The 21336-nt window shown below is 58.9% G+C and overlaps 2 protein-coding genes across 3 annotated transcripts; one reads left to right on the forward strand and one right to left on the reverse strand.

The window, feature by feature from the left end:
- Positions 1–1422: 1422 nt before the first annotated feature.
- SPPL2B (signal peptide peptidase like 2B) lies at positions 1423–14938 on the reverse strand. Of its 2 annotated transcripts, none has more exons than XM_087703428.1 (15): positions 14620–14938; positions 14415–14531; positions 14098–14280; positions 13285–13374; positions 10931–11070; positions 10154–10296; positions 9130–9226; positions 8580–8696; positions 8174–8255; positions 7586–7660; positions 6990–7052; positions 5997–6096; positions 5626–5703; positions 5116–5276; positions 1423–3327 (listed from the first exon to the last, which is right to left on the reverse strand). In XM_087703428.1, exons 1-15 carry the CDS (start codon positions 14668–14670, stop codon positions 2968–2970), a joined length of 1857 nt encoding a protein of 618 aa, XP_087559554.1. In that variant the 5' UTR covers positions 14671–14938; the 3' UTR covers positions 1423–2967. The 2 variants fall into 2 exon arrangements, with proteins under 2 accessions (XP_087559554.1, XP_087559555.1); XM_087703429.1 differs by having other exon boundaries at positions 3193–3327; positions 5067–5276.
- A 102-nt stretch (positions 14939–15040) lies between these two features.
- Positions 15041–16502, forward strand: LSM7 (LSM7 homolog, U6 small nuclear RNA and mRNA degradation associated). Its single transcript, XM_014072419.2, has 4 exons — positions 15041–15121; positions 15244–15334; positions 15425–15496; positions 15819–16502. Exons 1-4 carry the CDS (start codon positions 15116–15118, stop codon positions 15959–15961), a joined length of 312 nt encoding a protein of 103 aa, XP_013927894.1. The 5' UTR covers positions 15041–15115; the 3' UTR covers positions 15962–16502.
- The last annotated feature ends 4834 nt before the right edge of the window (positions 16503–21336 follow it).

Here is a 21336-nt window from a genome sequence, read left to right on the forward strand (position 1 = left end):
TGCTTTTATTTTTGTAATTACACTTTGTGGATTGAAGTGCTCGCAACTTTCTTTCTCCCCTTTTCTTAAAGTGAACGGACCGGTTTTCTTCGACTTTTTCTTGCTTTATTTTTCAACCTAAGGATTAAAATCTCCCTCTCTACTCTAACAAAAACCATCTATTATTTGCTATTAAACTTCATTTAAGAACTTTGTCCCTCTTAAATCTGAGATAACATAAGAGAGTGAAAGGAAAATAATTGAATTCTGCTACTCGGAGGCTAAAGGCTAGTTTTTTGAAACTACGCATTTGTTCCTATTTCTCCTTTGATTTCACTCTCTTTGTACTTCAATACTCCGTAACTAAAAGTGATAAGAGCCAAGGGCACAAAGTGTTTACCACAGCTGTCCTTTGAGAGCCTTATCAGCACTGGGAGAGGGGGGAAAAACAGAACCTCTTTCTTGTGAAGATTGCAAATGATTTTGTGTTTAAGATATATATATATATATATGACTGTGGAAGAGATGCACGAAAGCTAATTGTAACCAATTGACACACTTTCTACAAGATGTAATGTAAGATGATTTTTTGTGTGTGTGTTGTTTGTTTAATAAAAATTTCTTGCAAAAAAACCAAAACACGATAGCAGACTTACAGAGTTGGAAGGGACTTTGAAACTCGCTGCTCGAGCAGGAGATCATATGCCATTTTCAGGCCTATGTGGCTGTCCAGTCTCTTCTTAAAAGCATCCAGTGATGGGACACCCAAACGTTCTGGAGGCCTTCCTCCGGTTAATTCTTCTCACTGTAAGTTTCTCCTTAGTTCTAGGTGAAGATAAGCCATGAGCATAATGGAACCAGCAAACCCCCTAAACAGGGGGCAAACCCAATCTATCCAATAGCCCACATGGGCTCCCCCATCGACCTGGTCCTGCACTGGGGGAGAACTCCCAAGTGTTTGATGCCTGATGGGAACCGCCTGAATCTCCGGGGTCCAGAGCCTGCCCGTGGTTACTCCCAGGTAGGAGCAGGAATGCTTTGGCCACAGCCTCGGGGCACAAGTTCAGGAGGCGTTCTTCAGCTGCTGACCAGGGCTCCAGTCGGAAGACAAAGGAAGGAGGTGGGTCACTGCAAGTCAGCTGGAATCACATCCAAGGGCTGGGAAGGCCCCCACCTGGAACCAAGTGGGAGGGGTAGCGAGTCTTGGGAGCCCAGCTGACAGCCCCCGATTTCTCCTGCTTGTTCCCATGTCAGAGACCCGGCGTCCCCCGACCCCCACTGCTGCTCTCCCCAACTCACCCAGAGCCCTCCACTCCACCCACAATCAGGAAAAGGGTCCTTCCATGGCCCCAAATATGGGCAACCTGCAAATCTTCTCCATCCCTTGACAGACCCTCCTTCCATGAAGGCTGAGCCAAAAAAAATTAAGGCGTAACATTTGGGAATGAGCAACTCAAGTTTCAAGTTTATTTTTAACCTGCTTCGGTAAAATAAAAGTTCCATGTACATTATTTATAAAATGGCTTAAATTAAGGCAAAATCCTGTAGTGTCTAAACAGTGCCCGTCGTTCTGCATGAGAGAGAGAGAGAGCCAGGCCCCCCCCGGGGCCCGCTCCATCCACTGCTCCCGAAAGATCGGGAGAAACGAGGCTGCCGTGTCCCTTCCTCGGCTGAGAGCCAAAAGCAGGGGACCAGCCAGCGACTCAGCAGAAGCCAGTCAACGTTTAATATGCAGGCTTGTAAAGCTACATTTTACAGTCCAAAGAACAACAACAACAACAAAAAAGAATGCAAACACACTACACTGAAACACAAAGACAACACAGAAACCCTCTGGCCCAGGATGCCGAGGCGGAGAAGCTGAAGGGGGACCCAACACTCCCTGTCTTAAGACTATTGTCCCTGGAAGGCTGCCGGTTCCCCCACCTGCCAGGCCCCTGCTGCCTCAATGGGCACACACACCCCCCACCCCCAGGGGGGCCGGGAGAGGGGGGAGCTGCAGCCACTTCCTTCCCCAAACCGCCTGTCAGGAACCTTCTCCTCGAGTCCCAGCGGGGCCAGGAAGAGAAGGGCCCCCACTCACCCCGGCCCACTGCCTCCACCTCCAGGGATTCAGCAGACTAAGACCCAGGGCTGCAGCGCCTAAGCGGGGCCCCGGCAGCCCCTTTGCAGGAAGACCTCTTGCCTCTCGCACGGCCTTGTTCCCTGGAAGTGGCCTCAGGGCAGCTGCAGGCCGGCCACAGGCAGAGGCAGCCACTTCCACAAAGAGCTGCGGGTCCCTGCCTGGCCTGGATGGTCTGAAGCGACAGCCCCCGAGAGAGCAGGGAAAGGCACCCCACCTCCTCCTGAGGAGCTTAAGGGGCCAGCAATTTAGGGTGCCCGGCCCCTAGTGTTAGTCTGCAGGCCCCGACGCCCCTTTCTCCCGGCACCCGAGCCCCCAGAAGAGACGGACAGAACTGAAAGCCTGTGGAGACGGAGTGGAGAGGTTCTTCTGAGACCGGCTCGTTCATGGAGGACGGGGGGAACGGAGGGCCCCTGGGAAGGACGACCAGCCCTGCCGAGCGCCTCCCACGGAGGGATGAGTGTTAAAAAGAGGAAACCGCCGGAGAAGAGCGTCTTCCCACACACAGCAGCCCTAGGTATGCTAAAGCGATTATCGTGGCCACACGAGTGCAAATTACTGCCTACAGTTGTTGTTTTTTTTAAATATAAAGATATTAATACTAACCAGCAGACTAAAACGGGGGAAGGAAAGGCATCTGCTTCCTGATTTGTCTCTTCCACAGTTGCTGAAATTCTATTCGAACCGTTGTAAAAGCACCATATTCAAAACGGAATTAGGGATTTGGTATAAAACACAGAGGGCCGCCCCCCCCCTCCAAAGTCCAACCTGGGAGTCGTCTCCTAACGGCCCAAGCGCACGGGGGGGGGAGCAAACCAGTCCTCAGCTGCACTGGGGGGCAGGGGGGGCAGGGAGGGGGGGGGAGTCTAGCCAGACTGACTATGCTCGGCTGGGGGGCTCATCTGTCCCGGAGGGTCGTCCTTCAGAGGGTCACCTGGGGACTCTCCCTCTGGCCGCTGGGCCGTCGGCTGGCCAGGCTGGGGCTCAGCAGCATCCGTCTCCTCTTCCTTCGGCTCTTGCTCCACCTCCAGGAAAGGGGCGTGTGGCTCCTCCTCCTCCTCCTCCTCCTTGGGGCCCACGGGGGTGCTGGCGGGCTCTCTGGGGGGGGAAGTGGCGGCGGCTGCTTCTCCGTCGGCCTCTGGGTGGGATGCTGGCGGTACCCCCCCCTTCGGGGGAGCAGGGCAGCTGGCGGGGGAGACGACTAAGGGAGGATGAGGTAGCTCTTTCTGCGTATAGAAAAGCAGAGGGTCAGAGGGTCCTGACTCCCAACGGTGTCTGGACATGGGGGGGGGGGCAGAGGCTCTCCAGACGCTCCCTAAATCCTGGCTCCTCCGTCAGGAACAGCAGCCCAAGAGCCCCGCTCAGCCTTTAGGCTCCTCCCGCCGTTCCCTGGCAGCGGAAGGGGAAGGAAAGAAGAGCGCCAGCCACGGGGCGGGGTGGAAGGAAGGGGGCGGGCTGGTTTTCACCATGGCATGTCCCTCCCCCCCCCCCAAACGATAACTTTCTGGGTTACTAAATGAAGTGGTCTCAGGCAGTTCAGCTCTGCTGCTCTCAGCACCCAGAAGCCCCTCAAGAATCTCACCTTCCTGCGGAACAGGAGGGGCTCTCGCCTGCCAACCAAGCCCCTCAACCTTTGGCCAGAAAGCCCACTCCTCAATTTAAGGAACGGTTCGTCCCAATGAATTGCTCATCCCCAAAAGGGAGAAACTGACCAAGCTTTGCTCTTATAAAACCTCCACCCCCACCCCTGCCAGCACCAAGTCTATGGCAGCCTCAAGGCGTGTGTGTGTGTGTGTGTGTGTGTGTGTGTGTGTGTGTGTCAGAGAGGCGGGGGGGGGAAGGGCAGCCACAATAGCAGCCCTTGAGAAAGTACAAGACGGGATGGAGGAGGAGGGAGGGAGGAGGAGGGAGGGAGGAGGAGGAGGGAGGAGGAGAGGGGGAAAGAGAGAGAGAGAGAGAGGGAATCCCTCAGGATTCCCTTTCTGCTTAGTGATCTTATCGTTCGACTGTTGTGAGCCACCCTGAGTCGTGCAACCTACAATAATAGCTGGGTAAAAATCCCCAATCGGGTCCGGCTGACGAGGGACCGTGGGGGAGGGATGCCTTCCCAGGGAAACCTCTAAGGTCAGGGGGTGGCTGTGGTGCACCAGGGCCCCTCCCTCTTCAACAGGATCACTATTTTGGCCTTCCCGAGCCCCTCCCGCCCGCTTGCCTTCCACACTGGACCACGCATAACCCCCCTCCCCCGCCCCAAATCACAGTCTGTCACTGTTTGCCATGTTCCCCGCCAAGCGGCTTGGGCTTTTGGCAATGGCAGCTGCTGTCAGGGAGGGAGGGAGGGAGGGAGGGAGGCCTTGCCCTGCAGGGTCAGAGGGTGAGGGGGCTTGGAGATTCTCCTCGTCCCTTGCCTCCAGAAAAGCTCACCCCCCACCCACCCACCCCCCGGCCAAGGAAGCCGGCTCCACCACCCAGCGACTCTTAGGGAGTCTTTTCTGAGACCCAGCTGAAACCTTTCTCTCCCTAGCCTCTAAGGCCAGGTTTCTCAGAGGGGGTCCCCCAAGACACACACACACACACCCCGGAGGTCCACAAAATCACAATTATTTGACAGCCTATGTTGAAAAATAAGATGCATTAAAATCCATCAGAAGCAGCAGCAGCAGTTGCAGCAAACGCCCCCATTTTCAGCTCTTTTGGGGGGTCCCCCCGTTCTTTCTAAAAGGGCCCCCGAAAGGAAGGGAAGCGGAGGGCAGCTCCTGCTCCGCTCCCCCCCCCCGCCCTCCGGCCACTTACAAACCCTTGGGGTGGCACCCACCCTCTGCCCTGCAGGGAACAGCTTTTCCACCCCAGCCTCCTGCCCCTTGCCCCCCCCGAGCGGAGGGAGGCCTGGCCTTGAGGGCAGAGAGGCCGAGCCCAGAGGAGCTGAACAGGAAGGGAGAACAAAGAGGCAAAACCTCCACTCAACTTTAATTCTACTTAGGGGCTCGCTAGGTTCATATCAAACTGGTATTCACCGCAAAGCCGCTGCCCGTCCAGAACGTGGCCAGCTCCCGGCGCCACAGGGCCACGAGGAGGCTGGTGAGGAGCGTGCAGGGCACCAGGTAGAGGAGCGCCGGCTGGCCCTTCCGCATCCAGGCCAGGGCTGCAAAGGTCGCCAGGAGGCCGATGCCGTAACCTGCAGGGAGGAGGAAGCGGCAGGGATCCCCCTCTCTCTCTCTCCCTCTTCCAGCCAGGGCAGACCCCGGCTGGAAGGCCAGGAACGGAGGCGAGGAACCCAGACCCCCCCCCGGCCAAAAGGAAAACAGAGGGGAGCCCCCTTCTCTGCCAGCCTCTCGGAAGCCCCAGCCCCCCAAGGCTCTGGGGGATGAGACTGGGAGGCCCTTCTGGCCGTCGGGCGACTTCACCCGGAGGGAACACTCCGTCGGTGGGGAAGATGCCGGGCGAAGGCCGCTGGGTTGGGCCTGGGGAGGGGCAGCCGCTCAGCCTCCAGCCAGAGAGGGAGGCGGCAGTGGCGGCAAACGTACCTATGGTGCAAGCCACGAAGTAGACTCTGGACGACTGGACCTGGATGTCAAACCTGTGGCAATAGGCGACAAGCAGACCTGCGCAGGGAGAGGAGAGGAGAGGAGGGGTCGGCTTCCCTTCCCACAGGAGCCCCCAGCGGAGCCCGCACAGAGGAGAGTCAGCTGGGGACATTGGGGTGCACTTCCCCCCCCCAACCCCCCAGACCCTGGTTCTAGGGCCAGCAAGGGCACCAAGCCCAAGAAGGGGGCAGCCGGCCACACAGGGCAGCCTCACCCAGAGCCCCCCTGGCCAAGCAGGGAGGGTGGGAGGGAGGGAGCGGGGGCTCGTGCTGCCCTGAGTTGGTGGAGTTGCGGGGATTGGGGTCTCCTACCTGGCACCAAGATGTCCCCAAACCCCAGGAGGGAGAAGGGCCTGTCGCAGAGGGCCAGTGGGGAGAAGTTGAGCCGGGGAACCTTCAGCACCATGGGGAGCTTTGGGAAGGGAAAAGGAAGAGGCACCGGTTCTACTGGGGAAGCAGCTCCACACACCCCCCTCCTGCCCCAAACGTTGCCCACCCAGCCCCTTGTGCTCAGTCCCCCTGCCCCACGGGGAAGGTGGAAGGAGGACCCGACTGACCCAAAGGTGGGTTTCTCCCCACAAGGGCTGCCTGCACCTGCAACCCGTCTTCCGGGGCCCCCTGGAGGGCCCTCCCACGGCCAACCGCTGCTTGCAATCGCCCTTCTGCAGGGTCTCTCCCCACCCCCCAACCCCCACCCCGGGCGTTCAGCGCTTGGGCCTGGCGTTCCAGGGGCTTCGCGAGCGAGCGTGAAAGTGGTAGCAGCCCAGGGGAGAGGAGGGCATCGGATGCATGAAAAGCTCCTGGCAGACGGAGGCTGTGGATCAACTCTCCCGCGATGCCCTTGGCGGTTCCCACCTCACCGAGTCCACACAAAACGGCCCCCTCCGGAGAAGCCTCCTCCCACTGCTCCCAAGCGCCTCCCTCCCGGAGGATCCTCCGTGAGCGGAATCCGGCCTCCCCACCCAGGGAGCTTCCCAGGAAGGAGAGCCCGGCCCCTTCGCAGAGGTGGCTCCAGGGCAGGACACACAATGCTGTGTGTGTGTGTGTGTGTGTCTGTGTGTGCTGCATTCGGAGCAGGGCGGGGGGCTCCCAAGGGCCTTTTGGACTGGCAAACCCAGCAAGACCCCCGTCCTCCCAAAGCCGCATCCAACCCCCTCTTTCCTGGCACCAACTGTGGCTTCGGCATTCTTAGGGAAGCCCAGCCGGCCTCCCCCACCCCCCATATCCCGGACCCTTCCCCCCCCTTCCCGTTTTCAGCAAGGACTCCTCCCCACCTGCCCTGGGGCGGCAGCAGCCCCTACTCGCCTTTTCACGAGTGGAGGAGTCCGTGGGTCCAGCAGCCACTTGCACCATGATGCTCTCCCCTGTCTGGAGGGGCCGGGAAGGAGGACAAGGTCAGCCGGGTGGGCCCCAAAGCTTCCCGACGGCCTGGAGAGCGGCCCAACCCACTGAACCCAGCCCCGGGTCCCCCTTCCCCCCCTCCCTTGGGGGGCTGAGCTCCTCAACCTCTAAGCCAGCGGAAGAGCCGAGGGGTGGCCGAAGGGCAGGGACCCCCTGGCAGACCTCTCAACCGGCTGCCCTTCCGATGTGTCTCAGGTTCCCCATCCTGGTTAGTTCTGGCTTGCATGGATGCATCTGGCAAGGGGTGGCGGGACAATGGAGTCCAGGCAGCCGGAGAGCACCAGCCACGCCTGCTCTGGCTCCTCCCTTCTCCTGCCCGCCCCTCAGCCCTCTGCCCCCCCCCCCTCCTCCTCCTCCCCCTCCCCAGTCCAGGAAGCCTTCCGGGGCTGCCCAGCAGGCCAGGCGTGTGAAAGGGGGGCTTTTAATCCAACTCTTCTCCTTCCCCGACAGGCACGGCGGCTCCTCAAAGGGCTTGGGGGGGGGGGGAGCAGTGCACCCACCTTGGTCAGGTACGGGGTGATGAAGACGAAGAAGACGTCGTACACGAAGAGGACCAGGAGGAGCAAAGTGCAGCCCTGGGGACGGAAAGGGTCAAAACAAGGCCTCTTTTGAAGGGGGGGGGGTAGGGCTGGGGAGATCCGGCTCCAGGCCCCCTGGGATGCTCTGCAGGGAGCAGCTGGCTCGGTCAATTCTGCTCTTCTGTATCAAGCAGGAACATCTGGTTTGCAAGCACCGCTCTCTTGCTCCGGAGCAGCAGAGAGGCGCCCCACAAGCCTTGGGGTCCCCCCCTGTGCCTGCTGCCTGCCCGGCTCTGCTTCATCTCCCGTAGCCAACCGGTAACCATTATGGAGCTGCCCCCTCCTGAGGGGGAGGGGAGTCCCTGGAAACCCCCAGCGGTCCTTGGCAAGTCTGCTGCCCTGCCCTGCCCTGCCCCAGCCAGGACGGCCGGAGCTGTCAAGCTGTGTCCTTCCTGGGGTCTGGTGCCCCCATGTTGCTGCCGGGAGGGAAGGGAGGAGGAGCCAGAGGTTCTCAGCAGCCGCTGGGGAGGGCAGAAGGCGGGCGGGGGGGGGGCGTCATGGCTGCCTCACCTTGAACGTTGGCAATCGGATGGTCTTCAGCATGTAGAGGCAGAAGGCGATGCCCAGAGCGTCTTGGAGGATCCAGGCCCACCTGGGAGGGGGGGGGGAGGAGGGGAAAGACCCACCACACGTGGCTGACCTTTCCTGCCCTGTGGAGGCCTTGCGCCACACCTCCAAGCCCCACCACGTGGCTCACGCAGGGGACCCACTCCGCAAGGGGCACCACAGGGCTCTCTGGGTCTGACCCAACCAGAGTCTTCGTGGGGGTTGCCGATCCCCGGCGGCACCGGAGCCTCTGCGCTTTTGCCTCCTGCCAAGGGGCACAGAAGTCGTGCGGCAGAGAGGGAGGGAGGCTGGCCCTCACCCAAAGCATGCTGGGAAGGAGTCCCGGGGGTGGGGGGAGAGGGGAGCTTACTGGTCTTCATTCCGGAAGAGACCCCAGACCAGGCTGACAGCAACGCAGAAGGCAGCAAGGAGCAGCATCCGGACTTGGGGCCGTTTGTGGAAATAAGGCCAGTTGTTACTGGGAACGCTGGAAGGCAGGCAGAGGGAGGCCATGGGCATCGCCCGGCAGCAGCAGTGGGCACAGAGGAGGGGGCGGAAGCCGGCTGTGCAGCAGGAGCGTGTTAGTGCATGGAACGCTCTCCAAGCACTTCCAAAGGGGTGGGTGGGCTTCCTGCAACCCCCTCCCCCCGGCACCTTCCTTCAGATCGAATCCCGCCCGCCTCCCGGTCTGGGGCAGCTGGAGGTGGGTTAGGAAAAGGCTCCCGGGGGGGGGGGGGAGGCTCCACGCCACTGGGGAAGAGGCGGCAGCTACAAACCACGCCGTCCTTGTCTGGACGGGGCCCACAGCCAAGCCACGAGGGTCCCACACTGGCAGCTGAAAGGCCAGAGCCCAGGGAGGGTCCCTGCAGGAGCTGGGCCGAAGCCCCCTCCCCACCCTTCCCCACCAGCCATCCACCTACCGGCACTTCCCGAGGGGGAACCTCCGGACGAAGGGGGAAAGGCAGCTGTAGAGGCCGATGGAAGCGGCCAGGCAGAAGATCCCAATGATGGCGTAGACTGGAGGGGAGAGGAAGACCGGGGGGGGGAAGCCTTTGGAGGAGGAGGAGGAGGGGGCCCCGGGAGCCTGACCAAGCCAGGGGTCAGAGGGGCCCCGGCATTTATAGCAGGGTGGGAGCCCAGCTGCCCTGCTTCCCACCCCAAACGCCCAGCCCTACACCTCCCCCCCTCCCCTGGGTGAAGCCAACGCTCCGGTCCGCTCAAGCAGGAGAGCCTGGCGGTGGGTGGGCCTTGGTTCTGCCCCCGGCTGAAGGGGCCCAGGGCTGCTCTACCGGGTGGGAGCCAAAGGCCCCGTGTCTGGAGGGAGCCACGTCAGCCGAGGAAGCAGGGCTGGCCTGACAGGTGGGGAGGGAGGCGGACAGGCTGGGGACATTTTGGCCAGAGGGAGGTTGGCTTATTTCCAGGGAGCTCAACCAGAGGAGCAGGAGGGGCCCTGGCCACTTCCTGGAAGCACCTGCAGCTCCCCAGGGATTCCCCTTGCCAGGCACTCAGGGGGGGGGGACAGATGGACGCCCCCACCCTCCCACTCCCCACACGCACGCACTGCAGGTGCTTAGGCTCCCAGGAATCCTGGCTCCTTGAGAGGCTTCCGGTCTGGATGCAGGAAACGGGCCTCAACCCCAGCAGCCGCTTTTGGCAGGGCAGGGAAGTACCCGGAGGGCCACTGCCGGCCACGGTGCCCGTGGAACTCCGCCAGGGGACGCCCTCGCGGGGGCTGAACCAGGCCTGGTCCCAGCAGCAGCAGACAAAGCCCGGGCTGCCCGGGCCAGGCGGCCTCCCTCCCTCCCTTTTAGCCCCCCCAGGGACCTGAAGGGGTGGGGGGGGGTCCTGGCCAAAGTATCCCAGCCTCCCCCCCAGCCCAGGTGAACCCAGAGAGACCCCGGGGGCCAAAGGACGCGGAGACCAGACCCGCCTCCCAGTCGGTACCTAGTTGGTCATAGAAGTAATACAGGAGGATCAGCATGGAGCAACACATGAGCACAAAGACGCCGATCATGACCGGAGTGACGTCCACCGTCTCGTCTTCTTGCTTCTCAGCCCCGTCGTCCCGCTTGTGTTTCATGTAGCGTCTGAAAAAGAGAGGGGTCCTCAGAGGAGGCTGTCCCCCCCTCCTCCTCCCCCTGTGCCCAGGAAGGCTGGGGGTTCCGGCCGGCCTCTTCCTCCTCCCGCTAGCCCCGCTACTACGGGCATGAGGCCATTCAGCTGCCGCCCTGCCTTGGGGACAGTCCCGGCTCTTCCCTTGGTGGCTGCGGCAGGACGGCTTTGTTGCTGCGTTTGGTCAACCCCCGGTAGTGGCTGGACGGGCAGCGGCCCCCTCCCTTTGATCCAGACAGTCGGGCCGGACGGGAGCTCCACAGGGCCGAAATGCATGGAGTTTCTGAAGTCATTGACCGCTTCCTTTCCCGCAGCTGAGCTGGCGAACTGCGCCTCAGAAATCCTGCTGGCTTAACACCCCTCTCCCCGTTCAGAAACAACACACACCCCCCACCTCCCCCGGATGAGGGACAGGAGGGGACACACACAGACGCTTCTTTCTGTCCTGCTTAGGGCCCCCGCAGGCCGTTAGAGGTGCGAGCGAGCGAGCGAGAGCAGCGGGGAGACCGTGAGGCAGAGCAGCTAATATCCCAAGAGAGGCCGTTCGAAGGGGCAGGAGACCGAGACGCCCCACCCCCTCCCATCCTTCAGGGCCGCCTCTGCACTTACTTTTTCACATCTCTGCTCCCGGCCCAGTATCCACCCACGGCCACCGTGCCCACCGCCATGACAAAGATGATCACCATGTTATAGTCCAGGACGGGCTCGCCGGGGGCGTACATGGCTACCTTGGCCGAAGGACCAAAGCTCTACAGGGCAGGGAGGGAGGGAAGGAGAAAGGAAGAGTAAACGAGTGCAACGCAGAGCCAATGTTGTTTTCCTCCCTGGGAATCAACCTGAGAGAGCTCGGAGGACTCCCCATCCAGCCCCTTTCCCAGGGCAGGGATCTCCTGACCACCCCAGGCCAATGGCTGTCCGGTCTGCCAGGGTAACCTCCAGTGATGGAGGAGAGAGGCTGCTCCTTCCGTGGCTTCAGAGCTCAAAGGAAATATGCCTCTTTAGCTCAAGTTAGGATCTCAAAAGTCCGCCTTGGCGCCGGGGGAAAAATGGCGCCCCCCTCCTCCCCCTCCCGGGACTGGAAGGCTGCTGTCCCTCCCCAGCCGCCTCTTCCTCAACAGACCCAGTTCCTTTATCCCCTCTGGGTAGGACTGGTAGCCTCCAAGCCTTCACCACCTTTTTTTTTATTTCATTCTACTTTACTTTTTATTAAACTGGTTTGTCACCCATCTCACCTCAAACGACTCTGGGGGCCTTACAACATTCAAAGTATGCATGCTGTGGGCGCAATTATTAGGCAAGTGAGTATTTTGACCATATCATCATTTTAATGCATGTTTTCCATCTCCAAGCTGTATGAACTGGGAAGTGCAGGGGTATCAAACTCACAACAACATGTTGTCGTCATGTGGCATATGGCAACTTCCCCCCCCCCTTTGCTACAGCGGGGGTGGGTGGCCAGCATGTGTGACGCATCCGGCCCGTGGGCTGCACGCTTGATCTCGGGCTTAGTGGGAGTAAGCAGGTCAGGTGATGCGTATTTGTGTGACGAGGGAGGGTGTTCACGGCCCAAGGAGCTCAGCGGCCGGTATCAAGGTGTGCATAATTATTAGGCAGCTTCTTTTCCTCAGGCAAAATGGGCCAAAAAAGAGATTTCACGGACTCTGAAAAGCCAAAAATTGTAAAAAGTCTTTCAGAGGATCCATTTGCCTGAGGTGGTCAGAAGATTCCTTGATATTGCTAAGATTTTGGTGTACGATCACAGAACCATCAAGTGTTTTGTTGCAAGTAGTCAACAGGGTTGAAAGAAACGTGTTGAGAAAAAAACGCCAAAGATTTGAGAAGAATCAAATGTGAAGTTGCCAGGAACCCATCATCCTCCAGTGGTGTCGTATCTCAGAACTGCAACCTACCTTGAGTGCCCAGAGACATGGCCGAGGTAAGGAAGGCCGAGGTAAGGAACTCAAAATCAACTCCTAAATCTACTGCCACTTTTTAAAAGACACTTTCTTCAAACAGTAGTGGGTGCAGGAAAAAGTCTGCATCTTTCAAGGCGACCATGATTTCTACGCTCCATGGCATGGACCGAAGTGCCGCGCTGCGTGGCTATAGCCAGTAAAGGGCCTTACAGGTGGAAGAATAATGACATGGCCCCCCTTCCTCACCTGACCTAGAGGTTCCCATTGAGGACCTTCTTTACAGTGAAGGAAAGCAAGACACACCTCTCCGAACTGCGTCTGGGAGGGCTGTGGTTGCTGCTGCTGCACAACCAGCCCATCTCCAACTGACTCCATGCATGGAAGGCTTATGGCTGTCACTGAAAAGAAGGGTGGCTATGCTGATTGTTTTTTTAACTGTCAGAAATGTTTATTTGTAAAGTCCGAGTTGTTTATTATTCTCACTTTAAGAGATGAAAGAGAAAGGAAGGGGCGCAACCCTCTCCTTGGCCACCCGTCCAGTGAAGGTGTTGAGAGGCAGCAGGGACCTCCCAACACCTCCACCTCAGCCAGTCCCAGAAAGGGACTGTGCAGTGCAGTGACATCTCTCTACTAAAGCAACCCACAATTTTTGCAGCTAGACTCCTCCGGTGCTCCTCCAGGGGTGCAGGGGGAAATCATTCTCCCCAGGCTTACCTGGTGACACTATCAGAGTCAAACCACTTCAAAGGGGAACTGGATGGTCATCTCTCCAATTCAATACTTTAGGGCCTACCAGTCTGCAAGGCAACAGCCTACCAGTAATAAAAGAAACCCCCCAAGATGTGCTATTTATTTAACCACCACTACTCTTTCCTTGGGGAGGGGGGTTATATTTGTTTCACAATTTACCAACATTTATCAATTAAATGGTCAATGTTACTTTCATTGGAAAAAAATGATCCTGCTTTTCAGTTTCCCCAACATTTTACCTAGAAGGGCCTCATGCTCGGCTATCTGGAAGAGCACACAGAGACGGAGAAGGCTCACCTGTCCTATGTCCAGCATATCTGCATAGCTGAGCAGGGCCACTGGGATGTCAATTTCCTCATACTGACTCCGGTTACCAGCGGGGGGCACCTGATGAGAAGAGTAGAAAGGAAAGCAGCACCTAAATACGTTTCCACGTAGGAAACGCCAGCTCAATTTCTGTGGCCCGAAATCTACTCTCACCAGCATCTATTTAACAAGCATCAGGGCAGCTTTGTTCAACCTACTGTATATAGGGAGACTCGAAGATGCTGAAATTGTTACAGGACGTGCGTGTTTATGAACACAAGGCCACGAGGAGGAGACCAAAGAAAAGGGCAATACAGACAGGACAGAGTCACCTTAAACCGTCACGAAAGGGTTGCGACCACGGCAGAACTTGCAGAAACGGCTGAACCGATGTTTGATTAGGGAGAGAGGAACAGCTACTGTTATAAAAGGTTGGGTAAACCTTTCATGGACTTCATGCTACTAGTGGATGAAAACGAAGGGATGAGTGTACCGATTCTTGGGAGTTGAGGAGGAGAAGGGAGCCACGTGATGCAACTCAGACACGGGGGAAACAGTTTCAAGGCTGTGTAGGGCAACTGAAAGCCATTCCTTTGGTATCTCTTGTCTTCTTTTGGCTTTCTAACCTTCCCACAGTTTCTTGCTTTCTTTCTTCCATTACATCTTTCATCTTGGTGGAAGCATTTCCTTATCCAAGATCACAGAGGGCAAAGGGGACGGTAGCCCCCCCCCGCTTCCCTCCTGGGGAAGGTTCAGGTCAGGGTCCCCAGACCGGGAGGGCCCCCCCCCCGCCAGCAGACTCACCAGCCTCTCCTTGCTGACGATCAGCAGCCCCCGGGCGCCGTTCACCTGCGCCAGGCGGACCTTCTCGTAGAAGGTGCAGTTGCCCCGCATCACCATGGGCACCGCGTTGCCGAAGCCGCCCTCGGGCACCTCGGAGGCCGCGCACAAGACCGACACCGTCTGATCCTGCAGCGCCAGCAGGGACTGCGGGGGAGGAAGGGGAGGAGGAAGGGGAGAGAGGCCCCGGGGGGGGAGCCCTTCCGTCAGGCGGCCCGGCGGGGTCCCGGCCCCTCCCTCCCTCCGCCCAGCCCGCCCTCCGCCCGCGGGCGCCCACTCACCGCCTTGCCCAGGTCGTGCGGCAGGTGGGCCCACTGCGAGTTGAAGAGGATGCAGTAGTCCTTCCCGCCTCCGCCCTTCTCCGGGAAGACGCGCACCACGCCGAACTCTCCGGAGACCTGGGGCGAGGGAGGCAGGACAGCTCGGGGCCCCGCCGGACGGAAGGACGGGCCCTCTCCCCCCCCCTGCCCCTCCCGGGGGGCTCACCTGGGCCACCAGCAGCGCCAGCACCCACCCGCGCGGCCCGCCCGCCGCCATGGCCGCCTCCCCCTCTCGTCTCCCGCGGCAGCAGCAGCGGCAGCAACGGCGGAGAGGAAGGCAGAGCCGCGCTAGGGAGGAAGAGGACGCCCGTTACTTAGCAACCTAGGAAGCTCCTCCCCGGCCGGCCGGGGAGCTTCGCCTCTTCGCGGCCGGAGCGGCCTCCCCTGAAGGCTTCCGGGCGCGGGAAGGCGGGGGCCGTGGCGGGGCGGCCCGGGAGCCCCTCTCCAGTCTCGCCGCGGCGCCGGAGCGGAACGGGGGGTCGGCCCGAGCAGCCTCGCGCGAGAGCCCCGGAAGTCTCGGTGGCCCGCGGAGGCGACTGCCGGCCACGTGACCGCGTTCCCCGTCGCTAATTGGAGAAGAGGCGAGAGGGCAATCCCGGCGGAGCCGTGGGCGGAAGTGACGCCACGAGTTCCCCGGGCGCGGGATCCCCGGCGAGAGCAAGATGGCGGTGAGCGGCGGCGGCGGCGGCGGCGGGGCGCTGGGCGCGCGCGTGTTTGGGCGGGAGGGAAGGGAGGCTTTGCTCCCCTCCGGGTGGCGCCGGACCTTGACGCCCTTCTGCTCCGCCCGCAGGACAAGGAGAAGAAGAAGAAGGAGAGCATCTTGGACCTCTCCAAGTACATCGACAAGACCATCCGCGTCAAGTTCCAGGGCGGCCGGGAAGGTGAGTGGCGGCGGCGGCGGCGGCCGGTGGGATGGGCGTCCTGGGGCCGCACGGAGAGTGCCGGGCATTTCTCCCTTTCTCTCCCCACAGCCAGCGGCGTCCTGAAAGGCTTCGATCCGCTGCTCAACCTGGTGCTGGACGGCACCATCGAGTACATGAGAGGTGGGTGCCCGGAGCCCCCCCCCGTCCTTCCAGGCCGGAGGGAGGGAGGGAGGCGGCCCTGGCCCGGGGGGGAGGGGGCTTTCGGCTCTCCCCATGAGGGGCGGGAGATGGGGGGGGGTCCTGGCCGCTCTCGGGCGGGGGAGGGGCTTCCCTCTCGGACGCTTCATGACCCAGCTAGGTGGCCTCATGGGGGACATGGCGGGTGGGGAGTTCCTGCTCCCGCATCTGCCCCTCTGTGAGCCAGAGCCTTTGCCCAGGGCAGGGACCCCAGCCTGGCGTCTGCCTGCCCACCTAACGCTTTCTGATTCGCTTCCCCATTCAGATCCGGATGACCAGTACAAACTCACGGAAGACACCCGGCAGCTGGGCCTGGTGGTCTGCAGAGGGACCTCCGTGGTCCTCATCTGCCCGCAGGATGGGATGGAAGCCATTCCGAACCCCTTCATTCAGCAGCAAGATGGCTAATCGGTCTGTGGTTCAAACCTTGTGGGGAGTGGAATGCGGTTTCTGGAAAGGAGCCACATTTGCAGGAGAAATTATTTTTTTATGCTCATTTTGTATAGGAGGAGGAGGAGGAGGACCTTATAATATTTTTCCTTATTTTGTGTGACTGTGTGTGGGCCAGGAAATAAGTCTTACAAGAGAGCCGATGCCTTTTGTCTGCAGCAGGCTTGGACCCTCTTTCTGCTGTAAACGATCGGAAGCACATTGGAAGGTTTGGTAAAATACGGCAGACTATTCTGGTCCGTCCCCGTTCCTTTAATTTCTGGATAAACGATGTGACCGCTCCCTGGTTTGGTCCGGTGTCGCTGGGCCTTCATCTTGGTTGACAGCTCTGTTTTCTCAGGAAGGCATCTAGGACAAGTGACCAGCAGCCACATGGACATTTAGTCATAAAGAAAAGGGGATAAAATTTGTGTTGTTTGTCATCATTCATCTTCCTTTTCATTCCTCACTGAAGGAGGAGAGTTTATTATTTGACAAATAAAACGCATCCTGAATCTTCTCACAAGCTGAATGTAGGAGAGTGTGGAAACTCCTGGATAAGAGCACATTGAGAAAAAAAATATAAATGGTGTCAATTTAAATGGGCTTGAGTCACAACGGCTGTTTCTTCCAAATGATTCCTGGGACAGAATCTTGAACCTGGCCTGGATCTGCTTGCTTGGTAACAAATTGTCCAGCTTTCCTTGTTGGGTGAGAATTTGATCCACCACAAGAAGGTAATTATTCCATTTACATCCTGGGCCAAACAAGTAATGGCTGATCTTCCTTTTCCAACTTCTCGCCTCTCTCTGAGCAAGTTGTGTTTCTGTGGAAGGGACAAGGGCAAGCAAGGGCTTCCATGCCAGTCACAGGGCTGTGGTGAAAACCTGTGTTTGAAAGAAAAATACCCACCGGCTGCAGTTGTTGGAAAAGTAACCCAACGTGTGTTGATAACAATTGTGTATATCAAAATACAAGATTTTCCAAGCCAACTCATGGAGGGATAATTTTTGACCGTAAATATTTTTGTACTTAATACCATATTACGGTTATGATGAAGAACATGTTGAGGACTAAGCCGACTACTTAATGGACAATCACTAAAATGGATGACTTTGCTGAGTAAAAGAGCCTGAGGGAAGAAAAATCTGAAATCTCACCTTCCAATTTCCATTGAGGTTCATCTCTAAGGGGGTTTCCTACCAGCTTTTGTCACTGACCAATAACATGAAAGGTGTGCGGTCTGAATGAGAGTAAAAGTGAGGTCTTTAAAATAAAGCCTTTAAAATCCACTTTAGGCTCTTACAGGATCTGAAGGTCGCTGACTGCTCTGATGCTGCATAAAAGATTCCTAATTTTAAGAGTTTTATAACGGAGGACAAACTTGGTAACACCAAGGAGGCTGAATCACAAAAGATAAGGATGTTAAAAAGGAGAACAACACAAATGCCAGTCAAAGATGGTTTTTCGGGCAGTTTGATCTGCTCCATGGCCGACTGTGGCTGGGAGGGAGACGTAGCCTCCCAGCCATAGTCCAACCCATCCTTCCCACTAGGGTTAAGTCTTGAAATGCCGGCCCTGCAATGTTTGGGTAAGAGTCAAAGACTCAGCTGAGCAGCTATTGACATTTCACCCTGTTATGCAACTCAAGTGTGGCACACATTCTTAATACTCCCGCCCCTTTTCCCTCTTCCCCCCCATAACGGCCCTGTGAGATGTGTTGTCGTGTCAGAGAGAGAGGCGCAAAAGTCATCCAGCCAGTGCTCATGCCTAAGGCGGGACTGGAACTGATGGTTTCTAGGCCTTACACCTTCACCCCGATACCACACCGGCTCCCCACTTAGTTGCCTCGTATCACCCATTTCTAACCCCCAGGATTGGTGGTGTTCCTCCTCCTCTTGTATCGAAACAGTCATACCTTGCTCTATGCCAGCAGTTCTCAACCTGTGGGCCACAGAGGTCACCAAAGACCATCGGGAAACACACATTTTCCATGGTCTTAGGAACTGAGAGACCAATTTTATGGTTGGGGGTCACCATAACATGAACTGTATTAAAGGTTCGTGGCATTGGGGAGGTTGAGAACCACTGCTCTATGCGGACAGGCCAATGAGATTGGCACCAGGCAGCCAGTGGGGTTGAGGGGTTGGGACGTGGGTCCCCGGGTGAAGGAAGCTGGTCTCTACTGTATTCAGGGTTGGAGTGTCCGTATCGGGCCCAGCCACTGCTCTGCTGGCCTTTCACCATGGGGTTTGAATGGGAGCCAAGGTCACAGGACAGGAGGAGGGTGTTTTATTCTGGGTTTGGCTTCAGCCATCCTGCATGGATCCGTCCCTGTGGGCGGAAATTCAGGCCAGAGTGTGACGCAGTCCTGGAGATGGGGGGGGGGAGTGCTTCCCAGTCAACCGGTGGGCCCTGGCCCGCCACAGCGGCTATTTTGAGGCCATGTCTGGGAGTGCGCAGAGCGGCACATCTGGGCCCAGGGGGTTGAGGGGGAGCCCTTCCAGGCACTTCTGGACTTCACCCGGACAGGCAGCCTTGGCATGGCCCCTGGCAATGTCACCAGCCTTCTGCAGACGACCGACTTCCTGCCCCTGGAGGCTGCCAAGAGGCGCCTGTGAGGCCTTTCTGGAAAGAGCTGCGTGTCTCCGACTGCCTCGGCCTCGGGGCCTACGCACTGCACTTTGCCTGCGCGGCACTCGGCTCTGCTGCCCTCAACGTGGCCGTCAGCCACTGGGCCGACGTGATGACCCACGGCGAGGTTGAGGAGCTGCCCAAAGCCACTCTGATGGAGCTGCTGCAGAGCGATGAGCTCTTTGTGGCTCACGAGGACGTGGCCTTTGACCCAGTGATGCAGTGGGTAGTGGCTGCGCTGCCCGGGCAGGCCATGGATTTCCTGGAGTTGGTGGGCCTGGTGTGGGTCCCCTTCCTCAGCCTCCCCTTGGCCTCCTGGTGAAGCGCAGCCAGCGCCCCGGGCTGGACGCTCCGGCTCAGCTGCTGAAAGAGCTGGACCGCTTCCCACCCCCCAACTGGCAGGATGCTGTCCGAGCCCCCTTGCCAGCCGGAGGTATGAGACTCTCTTTGTGATGGCCGGGAAACGGGACCACGAGCAGCAGGAGCTCTTCCACTGCCAGGCCTCCTCGCCACTCAAGCGCAGAGACCTCACCCAGTATGTTTTGGCTGTCCTGGGCAACGCTCCTTCCCTCGGGGTGGGCTCTGGGCTGCAGCCCCATAACAAGGGGAGGGGAGGGGAGAAGAACTGCCAGAGCAGCTCCTGGCTTGCTCTGCTCTCTAGAAGGCCCCTCGCTCTCATCGGAAAGGCTCTTGGGCTGCCTGCCCTGAAGCCGGTTCCTTGCTTTACGGTTGGTGGGCCTTTGGCCTCCCTTCCCAGTGCCCAGGGACGACCTGGAAGGAAGTGGGAGCTGGGATTTGAATTCGGGACTTGGCTCCAAGTCTGTAGGGGCTGCAAGCTAGAAGGTGCCCAAGTGGGAGTCTCTGAATGCGCTCTGGGCAGTTGCCGGCAGGGCAGAGCTCGAGCGCCCCCCCCCCCCCCCCCGCAGGTGGCTGGCCAGGGTGGGGCCTGGAGAAATCAGGGGGGTCCCTTTCATTGTCAGAGCGAAGGAGTTCGAAGCCCTTTGAGAGGCCATTAGGTGCCTGGCCAAATAGGGAAGGGATTGTTCTGAGGCAGCCCACCTTGAGATGCCAGGCCTTGGGGACAGCTGGGGCTCCCCTTGCACCCTGGGCTCCAGACAGTGCTCCTCCCCCTCCCCCTCGGTGGGTGGGTGGGTGGGTGGGAGTCAGCCTGCCCCACATGAGGAGGCTCAGCAGGGTGCTCCTGTGAATGTGCCGAGGGTCCCAGGGAGGGCAACGGAGGGAGCCTTTCCTTCTCCCCACCAGGCAGCCTGCTCTTTGTCATGGGGGGGGGAACTTCCGGGAGGAGTTTTTCTGGGCCCCCGTGGACTGGGTGTGGATCTACAACAGCTGGGATGACAGCTGGCTGGAGGGCCAGTCATGGAGGAGGCTCGCAGTAGCCCCTGCCACAGTGGGGGTTGGCTTCCACCTGCATGTAATGGGGGGGGGAGCACCCCAGAGGGCATCACTCCCAGTGTCGAGCGCCTCGCCCTGGCGGACTCCTCCTGGAAGCCCACCAGTCCCCTGATCCACCCCGGGGAACGAGCCGGAGCCACCAGTATGGGCACACGGATCTACAGTGCGTGGCATGGATGAGACTGGGGATGTCTGCTGGGCAGTTCAGCGGCTGGACATAGAGACGGACATGTGGGGTGTTGTTTCTCACCGCTGCCAAGGTGAGGCTGTGCCGGCTTTCCTGGGGTCTTTTGAGGGAGGGGTGTGGGCTGCAGAGGGTGGAGGGACTTAGAGGTTCCCTGGTGTCTTGTGTGGCCAAAGGGGAGAGGTCAGGGCAAAAGGGGGCCATGGGGCCATTTCTGCCCTTCGTCAGATGTGCTGTTTTGAGGAAAGACTCCTTACTCATGCCAGGTTCAGGTAAACGAAGCTACTGTTTGAAAGGCCACCCCAATGGGTGCTCCAGAAGACCTCCAAGGTCCCTTCCAGCTCTGTTATTCTATTCTGGTCTATTCTACTCTATATTCTATTCTACTCTACTTTCTCTTCTCTTCATACAGCTCGACAGCTGCTCTTTGGCTGCTGGCAACCCAGGGCCCTGGGGGGGGGGTTGCCTTTGTGGGGCAGGGGAGCTCCTTCAGTGGGTCCAACTAGCTCCAGAGAGCAGTGCTCTCCACCCCGCCCATCTGCCCTGTTTCTCTTCCCTTCAGGTATGACCTCTGTGTGGCAGCCTTGAATGGACCCTCTACACCATCGGTGTGTGTGTGTGGTGTTCCGCTTTGACGTCGGCACCGTCGAGTGGACCCCCGTGGAGGACGGTGGCCTGGCTCAGAAGTTCTTTGAAGGATGCAGCTCAGCCAATGGACACATCTATCTGCTGGCAGAGCGGCGGGGGAATGCTGCGCTCCTAAACATGGTGATTCTGGACCCCTACAAGGAAGCATGCCAGGAAGTGGGTTACCGGCTCTCCTGCCCTCTCCCCATCCACGGAATGGGCTCTGTGCGCAGGTTCAACACCTGGAGGTGCCAGGCATAGTGAGGGATGCTGCCTCCTCCCTTCCGAAGAGATCCCCATGGCAGAGATCGCCCTCCACAGAGGGTACATCTGAGCCCTCCTGTTCTGCTGACATTGGCCATAAGACACGGGGGGGGGGGAGGAGGGATTCCCTTCACAGATCCCTAGAATGGGAGCGGCCTTGGAGATCAGCAGGGCTGTTCCCTGGTGTCAGTGCAGGAACCCCCAACCGAAGGCCCTCAAGCCCCCACAAAAC

This window comes from Thamnophis sirtalis, unplaced genomic scaffold (assembly GCF_051295495.1).
Source record: "Thamnophis sirtalis isolate CommonGarterSnake01/CBP01778 unplaced genomic scaffold, rThaSir2_p1.2 scaffold_1, whole genome shotgun sequence".
NCBI lineage: Eukaryota > Metazoa > Chordata > Lepidosauria > Squamata > Natricidae > Thamnophis > Thamnophis sirtalis.

Bases quoted from the DNA above. Each gene is read 5' to 3' on its own strand.
- LSM7 (XM_014072419.2), top strand. The intron at 15,335-15,424 runs GTGAGTGGCGGC...CTCTCCCCACAG, and splicing joins GTTCCAGGGCGGCCGGGAAG to CCAGCGGCGTCCTGAAAGGC. The intron at 15,497-15,818 runs GTGGGTGCCCGG...TTCCCCATTCAG, and splicing joins CACCATCGAGTACATGAGAG to ATCCGGATGACCAGTACAAA.
- SPPL2B (XM_087703428.1), bottom strand. From the start codon at position 14,670: ATGGCGGCGGGCGGGCCGCGCGGGTGGGTGCTGGCGCTGCTGGTGGCC. The intron at 7,053-7,585 runs GTGGGTGCACTG...CGGCCCCTCCAG, and splicing joins TCACCCCGTACCTGACCAAG to ACAGGGGAGAGCATCATGGT. The intron at 5,277-5,625 runs GTACGTTTGCCG...TCCTCCCTGCAG, and splicing joins CTTCGTGGCTTGCACCATAG to GTTACGGCATCGGCCTCCTG.